Genomic DNA, 24,169 nt, shown 5'->3' with positions numbered 1-24,169 from the left:
TTCTAATGACACCTACTTTGGTTCATATGTGCAATTTTAACATTAATAGTACATAATATTTTTTATTTATTTAAAAATATAGTTAACATGTATTTTTATTTTCCCTGCCTCTCTCTTTTTTTTAAGGAACCCAGTATTTTCTTCTGTGACTGGGGCCTCAACCAACCTTAATCCGCCTCTGCATCAGCCACCTCCCCATGTGAGAGGATAGATATAGTAACTGATCCCCATTCAAATTTTTTTATTTGACATACATGAAGATTATCTTCTGATGCCTATTTTTCTTGGGAAATTTTTTTTTATTCTTTGTGTTTTTATTCTTGAAAAAGATTGGGTTTAGGCCCTGGCCAGTTGGCTCAGCGGTAGTGTTGGACCGGCGTGTGGAAGTTCCGGGTTTGATTCCCGGCCAGGGCACACAGGAGAATCGCCCATCTGCTTCTCGACCCCTCCCCCTCTCCTTCCTCTCTGTCTCTCTCTTCCGCTCCCACAGCCAAGGCTCCATTGGAGCAAAGTTGGCCTGGGCGCTGAGGATGGCTCCATGGCCTCCGCCTCAGGTACTAGAATGGCTCCGGTGGCAATGGAGCAATGCCCCAGATGGGCACAGCATCACCCCTGGTGGGCATGCCAGGTGGATCCTAATTGGGCACATGTGGGACTCTGTCTGACTGCCTCCCCATATCTAACTTTGGAAGAATACAAAAAAAATAAAAAAGAAAAGGATTGGGTTTAGATTTCATTTCAGTTCATTTTGCTTGTTTTTGTAATTGTGTATTTAATGTTTGAAAATATGTAAGAATAAAGGCAACATAAATTGACATCATTAAATTAGGTTTTTAACCCAAACTATCCCCAAGAATAAATGGAGAACAATGTTGAATTTAACATTTTAAATAGAGAAGTTTCAAACTTACATTGGAACCCATTTCCAAGGTTGGAGTTGGAAGCCGAGGCTGAGGTATTGGCTTCTTTTGAAGGAAGAGCAGAGGTTTCTTTGGTTCAGGAACCTTATTCTTCTTATCCAGCAGCGCCTGAAATAACACCATCTACTGTGATTTCTCTTTATATTTTCTTCCACTACCAAATCCAGACTGAAGATCTGAATACCAGCCAGGAACAATCTTTTCTATGGCTACGCTAGGACAGTCTGAGAAAGTCCAATCCAGGGTGCTGTCTCTCACAAGGGATACTGTGATACTCCTACGGATTAGGTAACCACTGAATAAACCTGGCATGTATTCTAGGTGTTTCCATTGTAATCAAAGATTTGGGGGATTTGAACTTTTTTTTTTAAAGGTTCTATGATGTGTCTGTGCAAGAAAAACCCTCAACTGCTATTCTTCCTCATTAGCTAATTTGCTGTTTTAAATGACTGCCTGGACAATAGACTACATTCCAGAGCAGTAAATGACTGAAATGTTCGGTATGTTTTCTTATTATGGGGGACCGAGGAGCATGACACGGCGGCTGTCTCAAAGTGAAGAGACAGCTTCACTTTTCGCCTTGAAGGCCTATACATCAAGATGATTGAAAATGAACTTGTTTCCTTAGGAAAGAGGGTGTTTCTGTTTCTACATACATTGATTTTTTTTTTACTTTTGATCACCAAAAGTCCTGCCAAAATTATATGTAACAAAAGGTTTTATTCATTGCTTCCATTTTCAAATGTAGAGGAAGACTTTAACTGAAAAGTATCAAAAATTCTGATGTCTATGATTTTAAAATCATACTTCAGTTATTTTTACATCATATAATAATTTTTTACATTATTTTTTCCACAAAGAATAGGTAAGTGATAAAACACCAAGCCCTAAGCCAAGATTTAAAATTAATAAAATACGCCCCAAATAAGCAAAGTTTGGAACCATATGAAATTACTGTGGTTGTAAGAGAGCCTCTGAGTTTCTTCAAACTAAAACTGACAACAAATATAAAATAACTCTATGATAACCACAACTAATGAATCAATAGAAAGCATCAGCTGTCTAAAAGTAATTAATAATTCTAAACTTGAGCATCTCATGAGTGAAATACCCTGAGCAATATCATATGAAACTATTTTAAAACTAATGATTCATAACAGATTATGTTGGTACGGATGTGTGAAAACAGGCACTCTCACGCATTGCTGAAATTAGTATATCGTTTCTGTAAGAAAAGTTGGTAATATTCATTAAAATTATAAATGCACATAGATTGTGGGCCAGCAATTCCATGTCTAGGAATTTTATTCTAGGTATGTTTACACATGTATCAAATTATATGCAAACAAGATTACTCTTTGTAGCATTGTTTTTAATACTAAAAAGTTGGGAACAACAAAAACATCCATCAAAAGGGGACTGGTTAAATATATTATGGTACCTTTATATAATGATATATCACACAAAAAATAATAAGAAAACTTTCCTGGTAAGACTGATATGGAATGATCACCAAGATATATTAAGTTAAAAAAAAAACCAGAACAATGTGTATTATATACTAATATTTGTGTAAAAAAAAATTTAAATACCTATTTGTTTATATGTATTTATAAATATATACACACATATGCACATGTCAATATATTTATACATACAATAACATATATTTGCTTATATAAAATATCTCTGGAAAGATATGAAACTAGAAACACCAGTTTCTAAGAAGATACACTGCCTGGACATAAACCTGATATTTAGTAACCTTCTTCAATCTAAACCAATATTTAAAACTGATAGACTCCATATAATCTCATCACAAAGCCAAAAGGGAGATAAAAACAAGGACAATAAAAGAATATGAATGCTCTAATACCATTAGCTACAACAAACATTAAACACAGCCTAACTCCTAGCCAGATTAATATAAATCTCATTTTATAGCTATTTACTTCAGTTCCTACTACCTGATAGAAGATGTCAGGCTATCAAAAAAAAATCTTAAAGACAAGAAAAACAGTCTGAAGAGACAAGCTATCACCAGATCTACATTCAGATATGACATGGAATCAGACAGAAATTTAAAGTAAATATAAATAATATTTTAAGAGCATTATGGAAAAGGCAGATAACATGTAAGAACAGATGAGTAAAGTAAACAGAGAAAGAAACTAAAAAAGAGTCAAAAAGATATCCTAGAACTCAAAACACAGTGAAAGAAATGAAGAATACCTTCATGTATTCATTAGTAGATTTGACACAGACAAGAAAAGAATCAGGGAACTTGAAGACAGAGCAATAAAAACTTACCAATAAAAACTCACATTAAAATGGAAAGCAAAGAGAAAAAAAACAAAAACAGAATAAAACATGTGAGAACTTTGAGACAATATTAAAAGGTGTGATCTGTGTAACTGGAATACCAAAAAGAAAGAATGCAGCAGAAGAAATATCTGGAGTAATAATGGCAGAAAATTAATGACAAACACTAAAACACAGATCCAGAAAGCTTAGAGAAAACCAAGCAAGACACATACTGAAAAATGAAAAAAAAAACAAAAAAAAAACCAACCAAGCAAACAAACTAAAGTCTACCTCAGGCATATAATATTTAAATTAAATGAAACCAAAGACAATAAAAATTTTTTTGAAAACCATGCCTTAGCCAATTGAGGAACAAAGATAAGAATTACAGCAAACTTGTAGTAACAAACCATGTAGGCAAGACGAGAATGGAGTGAAATCTTCACAGTGTTGAAAGAAAAAAACACCTACCACAAATTCTACAATTACTAAAATCATTATTCAAAAGTAAAAAGATCAAAATTAAAAACTTTTGCTTCAAAAGATACTATCAAGAAAGTAAAAAGACATCCCACAGGATAGTAGGAAAATTTGCAAATTATATATCTGATAAGAGTTTAGTCCCCACAATATATATATAGATCTCTTACAACTCAAAAATACACATTAAAAATAATGTCTAGCCTGTCCAGATGGTGGCACAGTGGATAGAGTGTTGGACTGGGATGCTGAGGACTGAGGTTCGAAATCCCAAGATCGCCAGCTTGAGTGCTGGCTCATCCAGCTTGAGCGCAGGGTCGCTGGGTTGAGCGTGGGATCATAGACATGACCCTATGGTCACTGGCTTGAGCTCAAGGTCCTTGGCTTGAACAAGGGGTCACTCACTCTGCTGGAGTCCCCCTGGTCAAGGCACATGTGAGAAAGCAATCAATGAACAACTAAGATGCTGCAATGAAGAATTGATGTTTGTTATCTCTCTCTCTTCCAGCCTGTCTGCCCCCTTCTCTCTTGCTAAAAATAAAATAAAATAAAATAAAATGACAACCTAATTTAAAAATGAGCAAAAGATCTGAATATCCACATAAACACACAAAAGATATACAAATGACCAATAGGCATATAAACATAAAAAGATGCTAAAACTCACTCATAATTAGACAAATGCAAATCAAAACCACAGTCATATACCACCTCACACATTCTGGATGGCAGTAATAAAAACGATAAATGATAACAAGTGATGGCAAAGAGGTGGAGAAATTGGAACCATTACACATTGCTGGTAGGAATGTAAAATAATGTAGCCACTTTTGACACAGTCTGGCAGTTTCTCAAGAAGTAAAATGTAGAATTACCACGTGACTAGCAATTCCACTCCTAGGCACATACCCAAGAGAACTGAAAAACCTATGTCCACACACAAAAAAGTGTGTACATGAAAGTGCATGGCAGCATTATTTATAACAGACAAAAAAAGTACAAAACAACTCAAGTTTTCATCAGCTGATGAGTAGATAAACAAAATGTGGTATTATGCATGCAATGGAATATTATGCAGCCATAAAAAGTAATAAAATACTGAGACATGCTACAACAGGCATGGCCAACATATGGCCCACGGGCTGGATCTGGCCCGCGTAATGAGTGTATGCAGCCCGCGATTAAATTTTTAATACTCTCTGCTACTTTAAAATCTCAGCTACTCAGAAGCGGAAGCATCTTTGATTGTTGGAAATCGAGATACTTAAGAAGATAGTGATACGAGGAAAAGAATTTCATGTGTGACTAATCTAGGGTTAACTTCCAATAACTGGTCGAATGGATTCGTGATACTTCTTTATTTTTTTTAAAAAATTCCATTATAAAGATTTACAACTTTTGTACTCATCTGTACTCCATATGAACTGTTTGACATTTAGTGGCGATGTGAAACCCACATTCTTTTAGGCGGATTTGCCAGTGCGCACCCAAGGTCAAACAATTTGTTATTTCTGTGGTTAAGTGTGCTGACTCAAGTGGCATTGTAGCATAGACAATAGCTGCAGTTGATAACTGAAAATGTGTCCAGGCTGTTTGTAAAACAAAATAATTGTTTTATTTGTGATATAACCCCTTCAAGCTCATTCTATTTATTAAATACTGTTTCAATTGATTGCAATACAGTTTGGATATTTACTAGGTATGTAATTATATTTTTATTAAAATAATATTGTATATTAAATTTTTTTTCATTTACTTACATTTATTCATAAACAAATTACATAATAAAATTTTGTTTACTTAAATGAATCATTTTTGTACATTTTTTAATTTTAATATTTTGTCCAACCCGTGAAAAAAGTTTTCTTTCTAATCTGGCCCGGGGTCAAAAACTGTTGGCCACGCCTGTGCTAGAACATGGATGAACTTTAAAGACATCATGCTAAGTGAAAGAAGCCAGACACAAAAGGCCATACAATATATATATGATTCTATTTACATGTAATGCCAAGAATAGGCAAATCTAGCCTGACCAGGCGGTGGCGCAGTGGATAGAGCGTCAGACTGGGATGTGGAAGGACCCAGGTTTGAGACCCTGACGTTGCCAGCTTGAGCGCGGGCTCATCTGGTTTGAGAAAAAAAAAAAAAAAGCTCACCAGCTTGGACTCAAAGTCGCTGGCTCGAGCAAGGGGTCACTCGGTCTGCTGCAGCCCCATGGTCAAGGCACATATGAGAAAGCAATCAATGAACAACTAAGGTGTAGCAAAAAAAAAAATTAAAAAAAAAATAGGCAAATCTATAAAAAGAAAGTGGATTAGTGATTGCCAGGGGCTAGAGGGAAGAGGGTAATTGGGAATGACAGCTAATGGGCACAGGGTTTCTTATGGGGATGATGACAATGTTCTGGAATAGCGGTGATATTTGAACAATCTTGTGAGTATATTAAAAACAAATAAATTAAATACTTTAAAAGGGTGAATTTTATGGTATGTAAATTATATCTCAAAAAAAGTAAAGGAGACCCTGGCCAGTTGGCTCAGCGGTAGAGCGTCAGCCTGGCGTGCGGGGAACCCGGTTCGATTCCCAGCCAGGGCACATAGGAGAAGCGCCCATTTGCTTCTCCACCCCCCCCCACCCCCTCCTTCCTCTCTGTCTCTCTCTTCCCCTCCTGCAGCCAAGGCTCCATTGGAGCAAAGATCCCCCGGGCTGGGGATGGCTCCCTGGCCTCTGCCCCAGGCACTAGAGTGGCTCTGGTTGCGGCAGAGCGACGCCCCGGAGGGGCAGTGCATCGCCCCCTGGTGGGCGGAGCGTAACCCCTGGTGGGCGAGCCGGGTGGATCCCGGTCAGGCGCATGCGGGAGTCTGTCTGACTGTCTCTCCCTGTTTCCAGCTTCAGAAAAATACAAAAAAAAAAAAAAAAAAAAAAAAAAAAAAAAGTAAAGGAGAAATAAAGAGTTCCTGAGACAAGCAAAAACTAAAGGAGTTCATTGCAACAAAAATGACCCACAATAAATGGTGAAACAAGTTCTGCAGGCAAGAGAAAGGTGACATAGGTCAGAAACTTGGATCTAGTGTACAAAGATAGAAAGAGAGGTGAAAAAAATGAATACAAGTAAAACAAAATCTCTTTCTTACTTTTAATTGATTTAAAAAGATAACTGGTAAAGTATTAATAGTAAAAATGTATTGGACGATTATAGCATATGGATTAGTGAAATGAATGACAGCAATGTCACTTCACTAGGTTCCTTGGCCATGGAGGAAGTGAGTTAAAAGTTAAGTAGAAAATTAGTTAAAATTCCTGCATATTTGAAAATTTAAAAACACTCTGTTCAATACTTACAGGTTCAAAACCCATAATGGATGTTTTAAAAAATTAGAGGTTAATAAAAATAACAAATACTATATCTCAAAACTAATGAACTGCACCAAGCAGTGTTTTAAAGGAAATTTTAGCCTTAAGTACTTATATAAATACATATATACTTATATGAAACTGCTAAGTCCCTGAAAATTAATGAGCTACATGTCTACTTTAAATGAGGAAAAGAACTAGAAAACAAGCCCAGAGAAAGTAGAAAGATATGATAAATCTTTCAATTGCAAATTTGATGCAATTGAAAAAATATATATAATAAACAATCAACAAAGTCAAAAATTGCATTGCTTGGAAAAACAATACCAAGAAAATAAATGAGCCACTAGTAAAATTGGTTGAGGAAAAATAATTAAAACACAAATAAATAATACAATGAATGAAAATAAAGAGTGGGCATGTATAAATAAAATATACATTATAAATAAAATAAAATTAAAATTAAAAGGATCATAAAATACTATTGACAACCATATTCCAAAACATTTGAAAAATTAGGTGAAATGGAATTTTTAAAGAAAATCTAATTTACTAAAAATAATGCGGAATAGTTCTGTAAGTTAAGGAAATTGAAGTAGTTAAAAATTTTCCACAAATAAAACATCTGTCTCAGATATAACTTTATATGACTAGTCAACCAAACTGAAGAAATAGGTAATCTCAAAATTATTTACTCTTTCAAAAGTAGAAAAGGAGAAACACTCCTAGTTCATTTTGGAAGACTCGCAAAATTCTGACAGCAATGCCACATACAGTCAAAATGAGAAAGAAAAATAAGGTCGCTTCACTCATTAAAATTCTGAACAACATATTAGTAAATCAAATTCAACAATATATTAAAAATAAAATACACCATGATGAAGTTAGGTTTGTCCCAGGTAAGCAAGGATGAATTATAATTTGTAAAAACAAAACAAAACAAAGCAACCCACAAAACTATAACTGCTCCTAGTGCAATAATAAGTTTAAAAAGAAAGAATTACAAAATTACCTCAATAACGCAGAGAAAACATTTGATAAAATTCAACATAAACACATGATTTAAAGCTTCAGTAAATTAAGAATAGAAGGGAACTTCCATACTCTAATAAGGAGTATCTACAAAAACAAACAAACAAAAAGATCTTACAGAAAGTGAGAGAAAAATGAACAGAGTACAGAATAGGTTAATAGAGGACAAGGTAAGAAAGAACCACATAGATATATGTAAATGACTGGCAAGGTCCTAATTTATATCTGAGTTTGGGTTCCTATTGATTCTTATTGTTACTAAAACCAACTGAACAAACAAACATGCATTGACCAGTGATGACAATATGTCATAAGCTAGGGAGTCTCAAAGTGCGGCTCCTGTGGCATCAGCATCACCTGAAAACTTGTAAAAAAAAACCTGCCAACAATCTGGCCACACAGCAGACCTACTGAATCAGAAACCTCGGGGGTTGGACCCAGCAACATGTGTTTTAATGAGGCCCCAGGTGCAAGATAGCCTGGTGCATAATAAAGGTTGAGCACCACCATCATAAACCACAAATTCTAATGTATCCACATCTGTACACCTATCATCCAGTTAACAAACTAGAAAGCCCAGCTGGTGAATGCTGTGCAGTTGATTCATGGGGATGACCATCAAACTTTCTCAATTAGTTAAGTTTTAAACTGGATGGGAGTAGAGTTGAACATGACTTCCCTTCTTCATGATGCCCTGGTAACAAATCTAAAAGGGAGAAAATGAGGCCTATTATATCATTAAAACCAACAGTAATTCCTAACACTAGGAACTTGCTACACCTCAATGTAGTGTCAAATTTATACACCTTCAAAGTCAGAACCACTTTTAGAGAGTAACGTGGCTTCTGCAAATGGAAAGAACAACGTCCAAGAGGTTTTCTTACAGTTTAAAATGAGGTGATCACTCTCTGAACTTTTGGCTAAGATCAAGTGTAAAATGAGGGGGGGAACACACTGGTTCAGCACAGCACTGGCACCCTCCAGAAGAGTCTAGAAAGGAGAAGGAATGAATGGTTATGTGCTGAGAACTACTGAACCTTGTTGCCCTAGACCAGGGGTCAGGAACCTATGGCTCGCGATCCAGATGTGGCTCTTTTGATGGCTGCATCTGGCTCGCAGACAAATCTTTAATAATAAAAAAATGTTAAAAATATAAAACATTCTCATGTATTACAATCCACTCATTTCCTACCACTCATGTTCATGGTTGCGGGTGGCTGGAGCCAATCACACTGTCCTCCGGGACAGCACCAAATTTTTATTGGATAATGCATAATGTACATGGGTTGTTCGTTGTATGGCTCTCATGGAATTACATTTTAAAATATATGGTGTTTATGGCTCTCTCAGCCAAAAAGGTTCCCGACCCCTGCCCTAGACAAAGAGCAATTTCTGGAGTAGAGTATTTCTCTGCAAAAATCCTTCTCGAAGCATCTTGTCTTCCAGATAAGAAGTATACCTTGTGGACTTCTGCCAACTCATCATCCAACCTTGCCGCCCTCTTTGGATAACCAAATTTGGTGGTAGTGACTTTAGGCTTGGGAGGTCTGATTCGGGGTTGTGTCACAAAATCTGGGAGACACGACTCAAGAGCGGTTAATCCTAGGGAAGGAAGTACAAGTTTTAACAGCTGGTGCTTAAATTTAGTGTTTTGAAAGCATATTGTTCATTTCAGTAGCTGTTTGACAAGTTGTCTCATTTAGAATTATTGATAAGGATTATCTCATATAATTGAATCATCCCCAAGTATAAAACAAATTTCTGTATAAACTCGTGTTCTGGGTAACTAATACTAAAAAAGTGAGAAATGCATTCTAAAATGAAAACACTGCATACAAAAAATTAATTCCTCCACAGTAATCAGCAGAAAATTAGTGACCACATGCCACATGGCACCACCATTCTAAAGTGGATGCACACCAATTTATTATATTCTGCTTTGGAGATGATAAGGCAGAGATACACATTCAATATTGTGACCATCCACTCTTGATCTTGGCCATTTGAGGCTTCAGGTTATCAACTGAAATTTAAATATATTAAATAAAGGCCTCTCTTGACCTTTATAACAGAAGTAGTCCTCTCCATGATGAATCCCCAGGTTATCCATTCCGCTGCCTACTAGTTTTCTGGTATTTCCTCTTAAAGGACCGACGTCCTTGTTTGCTTCATAAACCTGGTATAAAATCTTTTTCTACTTTATTTTTGCTTAGAACTTTGATTATTAGTAACATTAAACATGTTTAAATATTTAGTAGCTAATTGACTTTACTCCTTGATAAACTGTTATACAGTGTATCCATTTATATATTTGGGTTTTAGTCATTTTTATTAATTTGTATCAACCCATATTATTAACAATATTAAATGTATTAATTACTAATTCTTGCAAGTATTTTTTTGCAAGTATTTTTATTTGTTATTTTTAGCTTTTAATCCAAATCCCTATGTTTTACATTTTTAATCTATATTTTCTTTTTTTCCCACCACAATTAAACTAGGCAATCTTACATTTGTTTGTTAGCTAATTTGACTGTGGTGTATTTTGTTATGATTTGAGTAATGCCATAGATAATCCTATTCACTAGTACAAAAGAGGTAAAGTATTGCTCATATCATATATATATTTATATATAATTTATATTCTGAGATAACACTCATACTGAACTAGTAATTATGTAAATTGCCTACCTTCATAGGTGTTGAGATAGTGGTTTTTTACTACAAAGTCCTCTGAGTTGTTGTCTGGGAAACGACCAAGGCGAGACAGAGGTCCGTAGACCTGCGATCCATAATCAGAATAGTCCTTGATGATATTTCTTCTCTGTAACTTCCCTTCTACATTCTTTCTCTTTGTCATAAGTTTTCTGATGGCTAAAATAAAACATAGCTCCGTGACTACCTCAATATTGTTCTGAATGATCCAAATGCAGAATAGTAAACCAGTTCTAGTTTCATTATCAGGGAAGCTACTGAATTGAATGAATTTCAGGATGGCCATTCACTGCAGCAAGAATGTAACACTAGAAACAAAAGTCTAAAATCTGTGACCCAGGCAGGAGTAACAGAAGCTGAATCAGTGTCCTCAGTTAATACTCATCAAAAGTCTTTTATAAAAGCATTCAAAGCTCTGGGCCAAGAAAAGATATTTAATAACAATTTGTTAAATAAATGAAAGAAACTCAATGGAGACTAAGGGAATTAATTCTTCTCTCCTAGGAAAATAATTAAAAAGGAGGGAAGACTAGAGGTTCTTTAATAGTCTCTGCCCATCTTGGCTAACACTAGAATAAATTAGAATATGTCAAGTTCTGGGAAAAAATATGGTGACAATATCTAAATGCAGCTAGTTAAACTAAAAGCTATTTTCTCACATAAAGAAAAAGTTAAAGTTAAATTCACTAAAAATAAAGAATTAATTTAGGCAGGCCCAGGCCAGTTAGCTCCATCAGTTAGTGTGTTGTCCCCAAACACCAAGGTTGCAGGTTCAATTCCCAGTCAGGGCACATACAGGAAGTGACCAATGAATGTACAACTAACTGAAGAGCAAATTAATGCTTTTCTCTCTTTCTCTCTCTTTCCCTTCTTCTCTCTGTCTTTCTAAAAATCAATACTCAAGTTTTAAAAACAATTAAATTTTTATAATTATTTTACTTTTGCTAGAAAATGACAATTTTGAATGTTTTAAAATTTAATATATTGCTATTATTATGTATAGAAATTGCTAATTTATATGCATAATTGCTACATTACAATTTTATAAGTAAATCAACTACATTAAAAGTTACTTAGCAAAGATAGCCATAAAGTTACGTAGCATGGTAATAAGGTAAAACTTAATTTAAAAATTGTATTTAGTCATTCTTACTCTCCACTGACTCCTCTTTTTATGTATAAAGGGCAGATATACTTGTAGTACATAAACAGATATATAGTGTATGTGTGGTATTAAAATGTCATAGGAGAGGGTGAGTAGGACAAAAGATGTCTGAATGTCTCTTTTAGGGGGTAATAATGAAAAATAGGTTGAGAAAGAGGGCTCTGTACCCAGGTCCAAACATCTACACATACACGCATATACACGTACACGCACACACACACACACACACACACACACACGCCATAATGTTAATAACTTGACTATCTGTTAGAACATCAATACTTAATTTTCTTAGTAAGGAATTTTTCTCCACTCTTCTACTTTTGAGAAATAATTAATTCGCATTCCTTACCCATTTAATAACTCTAGGACCAAAACAGAATTATGTCATAGTTAAATCAGGTTTGATCAAAGACCCAAAGCAAAGCCAACTTTTCCATCCTCTTCACTGTTCACACTACACCATCACCTGATACGTGTGCATGTTGAATTTTTGCCAACTTTGCCTCCTTTGCTTCCAGCAGTTGAGACCATTGGGCATTCAAGCGCTTCATGTTCACTTCATTTTGAGTCTTCTCACGTTTCCTCAGCCGCTCTTTCAGAACTTCCAGGTGGATCTCCTGTAGTCTTCAAGTAAATTACAAAACATAAAGTACATGGTCTCTCGAAAGGGAACAAACACCTGCCATAAACAGGATCTTCTCTTTAGGCTGGTATCCCGTTCATATACTTTTAAAAGGCCACTCTGGCAAAAGTGTGACAAATGGGGGTCTGGTGGTGACACTCAATAGCGAGTATATAACAGGAATATATATGGGTACCGTTCTGAAGGACAAGAAGATTGTAACAGGTAGATGAGGCAAAATAAGGGCTCTGTAGGCAGACGGGCCTCAGTGAACAAGATGTTCATGCACAGTTCCAGGTCAACTGGTTGTTGGAGGGTTAGGTAATAGGAGTGAAGAGAAGATGAGGTTGAGGCAATGCTATCTTAAGTAGTGAAAGGGAAATGCCGGTGTCTGGCACACACAGTCAACTTCTGTTTCCCTTCCCCTTCCCTTTAACCCAGGGGTCTCAAACTCGCGGCCCCCAGGCCGCATGCGGCTCGCCGAACAATTTTGTGCGGCCCGCAGACTAATCCACGAAGTTCAAGAAAAGTGTTGCTTAACAGTTGCCTTTTGTAGACCTAGTGTGGCCCGCCAAATGACTGTGATCTTGCTCTGCGGCCCACATGCTGAGTTGAGTTTGAGACCCCTGCTATAACCTGTTCTCCCAGGGTCACCTTGCTCATGTGTACACAGCCATGTACAAATGGCTTTAAAATCTTTACCTCCAGCCCAGATATTTCTGAACCAGAATTTCTGTTTACTTAAATCTTCAGCTATCTTTTGACAGCCTCAAACACCCCGCTCGCTTTGTTCCTCCTGAAATCTCCCCGTTCCTTCACGTCTTCTTCTCTCCTCTAAGGACCCACGCCTAAAGCACTTCCTACATCCACTCCTCGCTCCCGTTCGGACCGCCGCTCTCTTAGCTCAGACTCGAGTTGCTAGTCCAGTCTATCCCCCTTTCAATCCTTGTTCCACATGGCTATCAAGACTTTCCTTCCTTAAGTAGACATTTAAACATTTTACTCCTCCTTCAAAACTCACACAGTGATTTATTCAGCCATTCGTTTGCCAAATATTTCTTAAGTGCTCACCATATGCCAGACAAACGAACAAGATAAAACACTTTCTCTGAGGTGCATTATTCTAGAGAAGCTGGTATATAAACCAACATTTACCACACAAGGAAATACACACCAGCTCAGAAGAATGAAAAGACTTCTGTGGGAGAGAAACAACAGAGCACCGATGTCTAGTGTCACTCCCAGGAGGTTGGGGGTGGGGGGCCTGGTGGGGAAGGCTTCCTTATTAGCCGAGGCATTAACCTGCAGTCTTGAAGATAAACAAGGGTTGAGATTTGCCACACTGACAAGGGAGAAGTGAGGCCTCAGCACAGGTAGCTGAATGCTTGACTCAGAAAGACTCAAGACAGAGGTTACATGTCATACTGGTGGAGCTTCTCAAAGTGACTGTAGATGGGAGGGTGGGGAAGTATGACAAGTGAATATGGAAAGGGATGATTTTAAAGAATAAGGCACCCACCAACAGTCACTTCTGTCTAGAGTTAGAAATCCTACGTTTAATTCTCAACTTCTTCACTTACCTCCATTTCTTAGTCATAAAACTGTCCTAAGAATAATATCCATCCCATAAGGTTGTTGTGTTAAATGAGTTCATGTATACAATGTGCCAGAGCAGTCGCTCTTAAACCTGAGCGTGCATCAGCTAATTTGGAGGGCTTGTTATGACACAGATTGCTGCACCCAGCCCCAGAGTAAGAATGTGTGAGATGCCTAAGAATTTGCTATTTTTTTTAAGGTGAGAGGAGGGGAGATAGTGAGGCAAACTCCCCCGTGCTCCCTGACCAAGATCCACCCGGCAACCCTCATCCGGTGCTGATGCTTGAGTAAGGAGCTTTTTTATTTATTTATTTATTTATTTATTTATTTATTTATTTATTATTTTTTTGAAGCTGGAAACGGGGAGAGACAGTCAGACAGACTCCCGCATGCGCCCGACCGGGATCCACCCAGCACGCCCACCAGGGGCGAAGCTCTGCCCACCAGGGGGCGATGCTCTGCCCCTCCGGGGCGTCGCTCTGTCGCGACCAGAGCCACTCCAGCGCCTGGGGCAGAGGCCAAGGAGCCATCCCCAGCTCCCGGGGCGTCCTTGCTCCAGTGGAGCCTCGGCTGCGGGAGGGGAAGAGAGAGACAGAGAGGAAGGAGGGCGGGAGGGGGAGAGAAGCAAATGGGCGCTTCTCCTATGTACCCTGGCCGGGAATCGAACCCGGGTCCCCCGCACGCCAGGCCGACGCTCCACCGCTGAGCCAACCGGCCAGGGCCTAAGGAGCTTTTTTAATGACTGAGGCTGATGTGCTCCAAAGGAGCTGTCCTCAGTGGGGGGAGAGGCGGGGGAGAAGCAGATGGTCACTTCTCCTGTGTGCCCTGACTAGGAATCAAACCCAGAACATCCGTACACTGGGCCAACACTATCCACTGAGTCACCAGCCAGGGCTAAGATTTTGCATTTTTAACAATTTTCCAGATCATGCTGATGCTGCTGGTCTTTGGACCACACTTTTAGAATTACAGACTTGGGACTTAGTTCTAGCACATAATAGGCATTCTATAAATGATATATGCTCTATAAGTATCATCATCATCATCATTGCTGATATTGTCATCTTGCCTGATGGCTTTTTTATTTTTATTTTTTTTTATTTTTGTATTTTTCTGAAGCTGGAAACGGGGAGAGACAGTCAGACAGACTCCCTCATGCGCCCGACCAGGATCCACCCGGCACGCCCACCAGGGGGTGATGCTCTGCCCCTCCGGGGCATCACTCTGCTGAGACCAGAGCCACTCTAGTGCCTGAGGTAGAGGCCAAGGAGCCATCCCCAGCGCCCAGGCCATCTTTGCTCCAATGGAGCCTTGGCTGCGGGAGGGGAAGAAAGAGACAGAGAGGAAGGAGGGGGGGGGTGGAGAAGCAAATGGGTGCTTTTCCTATGTGCCCTGGCCGGGAATCGAACCCGGGTCCCCTGCACGCCAGGCCGATGCTCTACCACTGAGCCAACTGGCCAGGGCCAGCCTGATGGATTCTTGCTCACCTTTCAACACCCAGCTCATTCTGGCCAGATATATTTTTAATAGTTTTAATGTCCTTCTGATAAGAATATAGCTCTCCAAATTGCAGCAACACATGTAAATTTCTGCAGATAGGATTGGGTATTTGCTACCTACTTTGCTCCAAATGCTATTTTCTATTAAATCACAAGCTTTAAAAAAATATCACACAGTCCTAATTCAGGGTTAAATCAGAAGGTGTTGCAAAAAGATAAACATATTTTGAATTCAGAACTACACTGAGTCCAAGAGTCTCTGAGTCCCTAACTCTCTTCTATGTAAGCATACTGTCAGGGGTTTTGGTAGTAATGCTATGAGCAATAAAGTGTCTGGTAAAAAGACAACCTTGGTAAATTCCCTTCCTTTCTTGCTTGCTAGGGAGTTGTCATTTTTACATATTCCAGGGACAACCTCATCAGTTAAAATGACTGAAAACTCAACCAGAAGTATCTCAGCGTATTGTTATTTAATGTGCTGTGAGCTCATCTCTTTATTGAAGAATTTCACAATTTGGCTGTTAAATAGAAAATGCCCCATTCGCTATAGCTAGAACCCAAGGTGTTCTGGCTGGGAATTCAGCAGCAGGGGGAATAAGAGACAGGGTCAGCTAGGAGGCTGTTTGATGGATATGAAGAGGGCCAAGATGGATATGCAGAGTGGCACTGGGAATGGACTGAAAGGGACAGTTTGAAAGACATTATGTGAAAATCGGTGGGATTCTATGATAGTCTAGATTAGAGACAAAGGGGAGAGGGAAGAGAAGAATCAGAGGGCCACGGGGGTTGCTCAGAGGTTCCACCCTGCGCTGCACACACAGAGGGCAGTATACAGTTTTACACCAACAGGGAGAAAGCTGTAGACTTATTGCTCCTGAAAGAACCAGAAACCCAATTTCCTATCTCTACAGGTGGAGGATTACTTTTAAACCAACCTTCTACACTTGAGAAAATGCTTTACAGATAAAAAGTATTAACAGTACTTCCATCAGCGCAGTAGCCGTTGTCTGGGTGACTGAGAACCTACTTTTCAATCTCCTGCTCTCTGAAGGCCCAATCCTTCCTCTCCATCTCATTCATCAGCCTCCTCTTCTCAAACGGGGCGGTGTCACTCAGAGAGGGCAGAGTGGCTTCCCAGGCACGCTTCTCCCGGGCACGTTCTATCATCTCTACCTCAGCTTGTCCTGCCGGGAGACCTCGGCCTGGAGGATGAAGCAAAAACACCTTAGAAACACATGGACAAACTCATGCACCTACCAGTAGTCAATCCACTCCCTTTCAGTTCCTGTCCTCTTTAAATAGAAGGTTAGGACAGGATAAAATATTAGGAAACACCTTCCAGATAGGCCTCACAGCTGTGCCCTGCCCTGCTTCTTACTAGTAATTCAGCCAGAAGACATTTTATTCACCTATAAAATCCTAGAAAGTATCTGAAAAATGTTATATGACTACTGAATAATCACACCTTGGTATGCCCTGTATTAAACAAATCTATATTTTGGGGGGTTTTTTTTGTATTTTTCTGAAGTTAGAAGCAGACAGATTCCTGCATGTGCCCGACCCGGATTTATCCAGCATTAAACAAATCTATATTTTGGAAAAAATGAAAAAAAAATCTATATTTTGAAGTATGAAAAAATATCAAAGTAATTTGCAGAAGGTCACAATTTATATTTTTCTCCATAAATGCCTTACACATATTTTTATTACTTTATTTGCTGCTATAAAAACATGAATTTTTCAATAACATTTCTAATTAAATATTGTTCATACATAGGAAAGCACTAATTTTTGTGTGCTGATTTGCAACTACCTTGTTGAACTCAAGTTCTTAGTTCTGATCATTTGTTATTTTGACTTTTTAAATGAGCACACTGTCAACAGATGTAGTTTAGCTGCTTCTTTCTAATCTTCATAACGCATTTATTTTCTCTTATCTTACTGCATTGACTCAGTATTTTTCAACCAGGGTACTATTAGTGCCATATTTGACAATTATTTGTTGCATGGGACTGTCCCACACAGGACAGGATGTTTAGTATCCATGCCAGCCTACCCCCCAAACCACATCCCGTGTGTTAAATGCTAGGAGCATTGCCTAATCATTATCACATATAAAAATGCTAATCATATTTCCAAATGTCCCTGGGGGCAAGAAGTCTTAGCCTAGCTCAGTACGCTCTGGGCTAAGATGTTCTCTGCACTGTTAACTAGTGGTGGAGAAGAGATTGTTGTCTTTTTTTTTCACATTGAGGAAAAGCTTCTAAAGTTCCACTTTTAGTATTATATTTATTGAAGACTATGGTAGACACTTTTTATTAAATTGCTAAAATTTCCTTCTGACCTCAGTTTATTACAGTTTATGTCATAAATGAGTGTTGAATGTTATCAAACACTTTTTCTACATCTATTTAAGCATTGTTTCTTATGTTTTCTGTTAAAATGGTGAATTACATTGGCCTTATGATATTGTACTAAATTTGAATTGGTGTGATTAAACCACTTGTTTATGATAAATCATCTTTTTAAATACTGTAAGATTTGATTGCTGGTATTTTATTTAGAATTTCTGCATTTTCTTCACATGTAAGATAGCCCTCCCTGTAATTCTCCTTTCTAGTATTAGCCTTATTCAGTTTTCAAATCAAGGCTATACTAGCTTCATAAAATGAATAAATTAACATTTACTCTCTCTTTCTCTTTGCTGGAAAAAATCACATAAAACATAGCTTATTTGTTCCTTAAAGAACTAGTAAACTTATCTGTTAACATGGTTTTAGGCCTGGTGCTCTAAAAAGAATTTTTTTTTTACCAAGTTTATTTCTATAGTTATTATTCTATTCAGGTTTGCTATTTCTTCTTGAAACCAACTTGGTAATTTATATTTTCTTTAAAAATTATATAATTTATCTATTTAAAATATAAGGCAAAAGATATGCATAGTATTTCCTCCTAGTTCTTAAATCATTTATTCTGTAGTTATTTCCCTCCGTAGTATTTCCCAGTACACTCTATTCATAACTCTGTCTTTTATCTGAATATTTTTTATAAGAGGTTTGGCTATATTATTAACCTTTATCCAAAAAATTACTTTATGCTTGTCATGACCATTTATTTTGCTTTTTAAAAGATCTATAGTATCAATTTCTGATTTAAGTTGTATAATTCACTTTACTTGTGAAAATTAAATAAATTAAAATGTAAAGCACTTGGTTCAGCTCTGGGCACCTAGTAAGCACTTAACAATTTTTCTTCATGCCTATAGTGTCAACCTTTTTCATTGTGACATTTTTCACTTATTTTTATGTACACTTTTTATTAATGTATGACATACATGCATAAAGACACACAATTTACACACATACACATAACCAGCACTCAGATGGAGGGACAGAATATTACTAGAACCCAAGACTGCTCATCAAACTCCCTCTCCCAGTCTCTTCCTGCCTCAAGGATAACCACCGTCATAGTTCCTAACATACTAACTTAGTTTTGATAGGTTTTGAGATTTATATAAATGGAATCAAAGTACAGGTATTCTTTTGTGTCTTCTTTTGCTCAGCATTGTATCTGTGAGAGTCACCCATGTGGTGACATGTAGTTGTGCTTTCATTGTCATTGCTATCTAGTATTCCATTGTGTGAATATGATATGCTATATTTTATGCATCCATACTGTGATCGATGGACATCGGGGGGTTGGTTTTAGCTTGGAACTGTTATGAATAGTGCTACTATGAACATTTTTGCACGTGTCTTCTGGTGAATACACACAGGCATTTCTGTTGGTAGAACTAAGTACTCACTTCTCTATAGTATGTAGCTGGAAATGAAAATCCTGGGTGATAAGTATGAGTATGCTCAGCTTTACTACCAAACTGTTTTCAAAAACTGATTGTAATTTATACATGCAGTGTATGAAATTCTCTTTGCTTCAAATCCTTACCGCTACTTGGTAATGTCAATCTTTATGATACTAGCTTTTCTGGTATGTGTGCAGTAGTATCACACTGAGATTTTAATTTGCATTTCCCTGATGACTAATTAAGTTGAACACTTTCATACATTAGTTGGCCATTTGAGAATCTATTTTATTAAGTGCCTGCTCACATTGTTGCTCTTTTTCCAGTTATGTTGTCTTTTTCTTACTGATTTTTAGAATTTCTTTATGTGTTCTAGTTATGAACCTTTAGTCATATATTGCAAATATCTTCTCCCAATCTGTGCCTTGTCTTTTCACTCTTTTAGTGCATTTTTATTTATTTATTTTTGGTGAATAGAAGTTACTAGAGGAGAAAGGGGGTGAATGGAAGGCAATATGGGTAAAGGGGGTCCAATATATGGTAACGGAAGGAAACCATACTTCTGTAATTAGACACAAATGTTGAATTATAATCTTGTACACCTGAAAATTATGTTATTAATCAATGTTACCCCAATAAATATAATTTTTAAAAATAAAGAGCATTTATTGGGGAATAATTAAGCTGAAACATAACTTCAGCTTCCAGGATAAATTACAATAAACCTCCTGATGGTGAAAAGGGTGTAGCTCTCTCTGAAACAAAAGTATAAGAAAAAGTATGAGTCTATGAAGTAGCTCTACTGAGCAAGACACTTTAAACCATATTTGCCTCTATGCGCTCTTAATTCCCAGGACCTCAGCAGCCGGCATGGTTATCAGAACTGTCATCTTCACATATACAGGAGAACCACCAACTCACCCCAAGTCAGAGTAGCCAGAGTCAAGAGCTCAGGGACTGAATCCTGACACACTACATATTCTGGAGAATATGGGTCTGTTTGAACTTCAGAATCACGATAATCAGTCTGAGTACCCACAGTATACTTTGAAGGAATGGGTGGGTGCTTAGTCGAAGCAGGAGGAAAAGTATATGGCTCTATCCTAAAAGGGAAAATTATTAAAAAAATTAAAACCTGATGGAATAATTTAGAATACTATATAATCAAGTAGAAATAAATCCTTGAGCCTCATTAAGTCCTTCCCCCTTTAACATCAACAGGCCCACAGTTATGACTCCAGTTTAAAAGGATTATGCCCAATAATCTTAAGGGAACGGCCATGTTTTTCCCACCTCTGCCAAGAAACTGAAGATATAGGAAAACCTAGATCTACTCACAAAAGTACCTGTTTATCTGTGTATCATTGAGCAGGGCTGTCATATAAAGAGCTATAAAAGGTAGATTCTAAGATGTGTTAGTTACTTCTAAACCTATTCAGAATTGCTACTTCACTGGTTTCTTTCTTCTCTGCTTTTAGTTCCACACCCAATTTGGCTGTTTCCCTTCAGAAATACAAATAGAAGAGCATAAAAAAGAGAACAGAACTTCATCCTTTGAACAAAAATTAATTCCAGATCATTTAAAATATTTAGTTTAAAAATGAGACTAGGCCCTGGCCAGCTGACTCAGTGGATAGAGCGTTGGCCTGGCATATGGACGTTGGTTTCAAGTCCTAGTCAGGGCACACTGAGAAGTGACCTTCCAATCTGCTTCCCCCTACCCCTTGCCATCTCATAGCCTGTGGCTCCACTGGTTTCAGTGTTGGCCCCAGGCACTGAGGATAGCTTGGTTGGTCCAAGTGTCAGCCTTAGGCACCAAAAATAGCTCGGTTGATTTGAGCATTGACCCCAGATGAGGGTTGCTAGGTGGATACTGGTCAGGACATGAGTGAGAGTTTGTCTCACTGTCTCTCCTCCTCTCACTTAAAAAGAAAATGAAACTAATAAAAGTACTAATGGAAAGCATAAGTAATTATATCATCATTGAATGAAATATTTTTTTAAACATGACTCAAAAGCCAGAAACTATTTTAAAAATGACCAATAGAATTAAATTTAACTTGAAACTTCTATACCTCAAAATACCATAAACATTTTAAAATGTGAACGGTACACTTGCAACATACGATAAAAAAATAAGACAGCCTTTATATATAAGACGCTCTTATAAATCAACATAACAAATACCCATAGAAAAATGGGTAAATTCACAAAACAAAACCCTCTAAAAAACATATGACAATAAAATAAACATAACTAGTAATCAAAGAAAAGTTAAATAGCACAATGGTATTTTATTATAGCACATATATAAAGATTTAAGAAATTGAAATACCTAGCTTTGATTACGTTGTAAAAAACAGGTATTCTCATAAACTGTTGTTAGAAATATAAATAGCCACAACTCAACTATCAGGAAAGTGACCAATATAGATCAAACTTTTAAAGTATTCTTCTGCCCCAGCAATTGTAATCCTATGAATTTATGCAAGGAGATACCTGGACAAGTATGCAAAGATATCTGCAAACATGTTCATAAAGTTCTATTATGAGTAAAAAATTACAAATGTAAATGATCAACATCAATAGAATTGTTTAAAATAATATGGCATACCCTTAATAGAATTGATGCTGCTATTAAAAGTAACAATATAATCTATATTTATGAACCTATAAAAATGTCTAAGATACAATGTTAAGGAGAAAAGGAGACATTATAGAGCAGTATTATAATATATAGAAGTACAGTTTTATGTTTTTGAAAACTGTGTTTTGTGCATAGAAAATGTTTAAATGGTATACAATAAAATAATAACAACAGTTATTTCAGAATAGTAAGATTACAGGGAGAATTTTTTTATGTTTATAGTTTTCTGAATTTTCAAACTTTTTAAAAACCTAGATACTTTTAAAATAAGAAAAATTTATACAGCTACTTTAATTTAAAAGAAACATTTTTTAATTATTAGAAGAATTGGTTAAATTGTATAAACAACTAAATATGGCAAAATAAGAGAGAGCTTTCCATTTTGAAAACAGTCAAAGGCAATGGGAGATGCTTATATATAAGCATCGTATATTCAGCTTAACTCTAAGAAAAATGCACCTTAAGCCACTTAGAAAGAAGCACCTGTTTGGAGGTTCAACCTGTAATCAATCAGTATTTTAAATTGTTTGTAATGCTGAATTCTAATGGGCATTGAAATAATTTTTTAGCAGTTGTTATGAATTCCTAACATATGTAGACAACATAGTATTTATAGTTTATGTTTTCAGCAGAAATTATTCTACTATTTCTTCTTGAGGAAATAACTTCAAATCAACTTTGTATCATTTCAAATCATATGAACATCATTATATTATAAAACCATTCCTTGAATCAAAAGAATAAATTCTTGTCTTCCAAAGTAAACAACTACACATTTGAACCATCTGATCAAATGTGCTAAGATTATGATAAAGCCTAATGAACCCTTCTGACTATGGTTTCTGATGATATGGGACTGTTCCAGGTGGGTCAGAGGAGAGATACAAAAAAGGAATGGTAATTTCACAAAATTCCTATGGTAACTTAATGAGTTTCTTTCCCAATTTGTTACCTTTTCCCCAACATAATCTCTTTTTTCCCATTTTGGTTGGTTTAGGGAGAGTAAAATATGAATGAGAAAGAGCAATGAATGATCTCTTTCCTACCTGTCCTCAACCCCGATGGAGACCCAAGACCAGAGAGACCCCACCTCTGCTCCGTCTTTGGCTTGAGCCTAGCCTTGCTCTGGATCCCATTCTCAGGCACACTCACTCTGGCTCTGCTGCCCTTACAGGAGCCACTGCTGCTCCAGTCCCTCAATCCAGGCCCTTCCTCCTTCACTACAGCCCAGGCACCAGGAGCATGCACTGTCAGCCACACCCACAGTCTTCTAGATTTTCCCTTCCAGCCCAACAAAACTACACACAAAGCTACCTGCCCTGTTCTGTGAGTATGCACTCCACCAAATGCTTGCATTTTTTTTTTATAAGAGAGACATATAGGGACAGACAGACAGGAAGGGAGAAGAGAAGCATCAATCCTTCATTGCAGCACCTTAGTTGTTCATTGATTGCTTTCTCATATGTGCGTTGACTGGGGGAGGGGCTACAGCAGAGTGAGTGACCCCTTGCTCAAACCAGTGACCTTGGACTCAAGCCAGCAACCTTGGGTGCAAGCCAGAAACCTTAGACTTCAAGCCAGCGACCTTTGGGCTCAAGTCAGTGACCATGGGGTCATAGCTATGATCCCACACTCAAGCCCACAACCCTGCCCTCCAACTGGTGAGCCCGCGCTCAAGCTAGATGAGCCCGTGCTCAAGCTGGCAACCTCGGGGTTTTGAATCTGGGTCCTCTGCATCCCAGGCTAACACTCTATCCACTGCCCCACCACCTGGTCAGACTGATTGCTTGTGTTTTTTAAAGACCTAATTTTTTAGAGCTCTTTTAGGTTCACAGCACCTTGATAAAAAGGTAGACAAACTTCTCATATATTGTATACCCTGCCCCCACACATGCATAGCTGACTCCACTCAACATCACTCACTAGAGTGATACATTGGTTATAAGTGATGTACCCACACTGATACATCATCATCACTCCAAGTCCACAGTTTACATTAGGGTTCATTCTTGGTGTTGTACATTCTA

General features: G+C 37.4%; 1 protein-coding gene across 2 annotated transcripts in view; it reads right to left on the bottom strand.

Annotated features, from left to right (window-relative positions):
- The window catches only part of CFAP91 (cilia and flagella associated protein 91), a 74,796-nt gene that overhangs the window by 30,617 nt on the left and 20,010 nt on the right, over positions 1 to 24,169 (bottom strand). For both annotated transcript variants that reach the window (XM_066241588.1, XM_066241589.1), the window contains exons 6-11: positions 20,417 to 20,598; positions 16,718 to 16,892; positions 12,440 to 12,597; positions 10,782 to 10,964; positions 9,550 to 9,692; positions 912 to 1,028 (exon numbers count right to left, since the gene is read on the bottom strand). In XM_066241588.1, the coding sequence (XP_066097685.1) occupies positions 912 to 1,028; positions 9,550 to 9,692; positions 10,782 to 10,964; positions 12,440 to 12,597; positions 16,718 to 16,892; positions 20,417 to 20,598 (958 nt within the window). The remainder of the gene's footprint in view (positions 1 to 911; positions 1,029 to 9,549; positions 9,693 to 10,781; positions 10,965 to 12,439; positions 12,598 to 16,717; positions 16,893 to 20,416; positions 20,599 to 24,169) is intronic.

Source organism: Saccopteryx bilineata, chromosome 8 (assembly GCF_036850765.1).
Source record: "Saccopteryx bilineata isolate mSacBil1 chromosome 8, mSacBil1_pri_phased_curated, whole genome shotgun sequence".
Lineage (NCBI taxonomy): Eukaryota > Metazoa > Chordata > Mammalia > Chiroptera > Emballonuridae > Saccopteryx > Saccopteryx bilineata.
The sequence above is the reverse complement of the archived record's forward strand: the minus strand, read 5'-3'. Positions and strand labels throughout refer to the sequence as shown.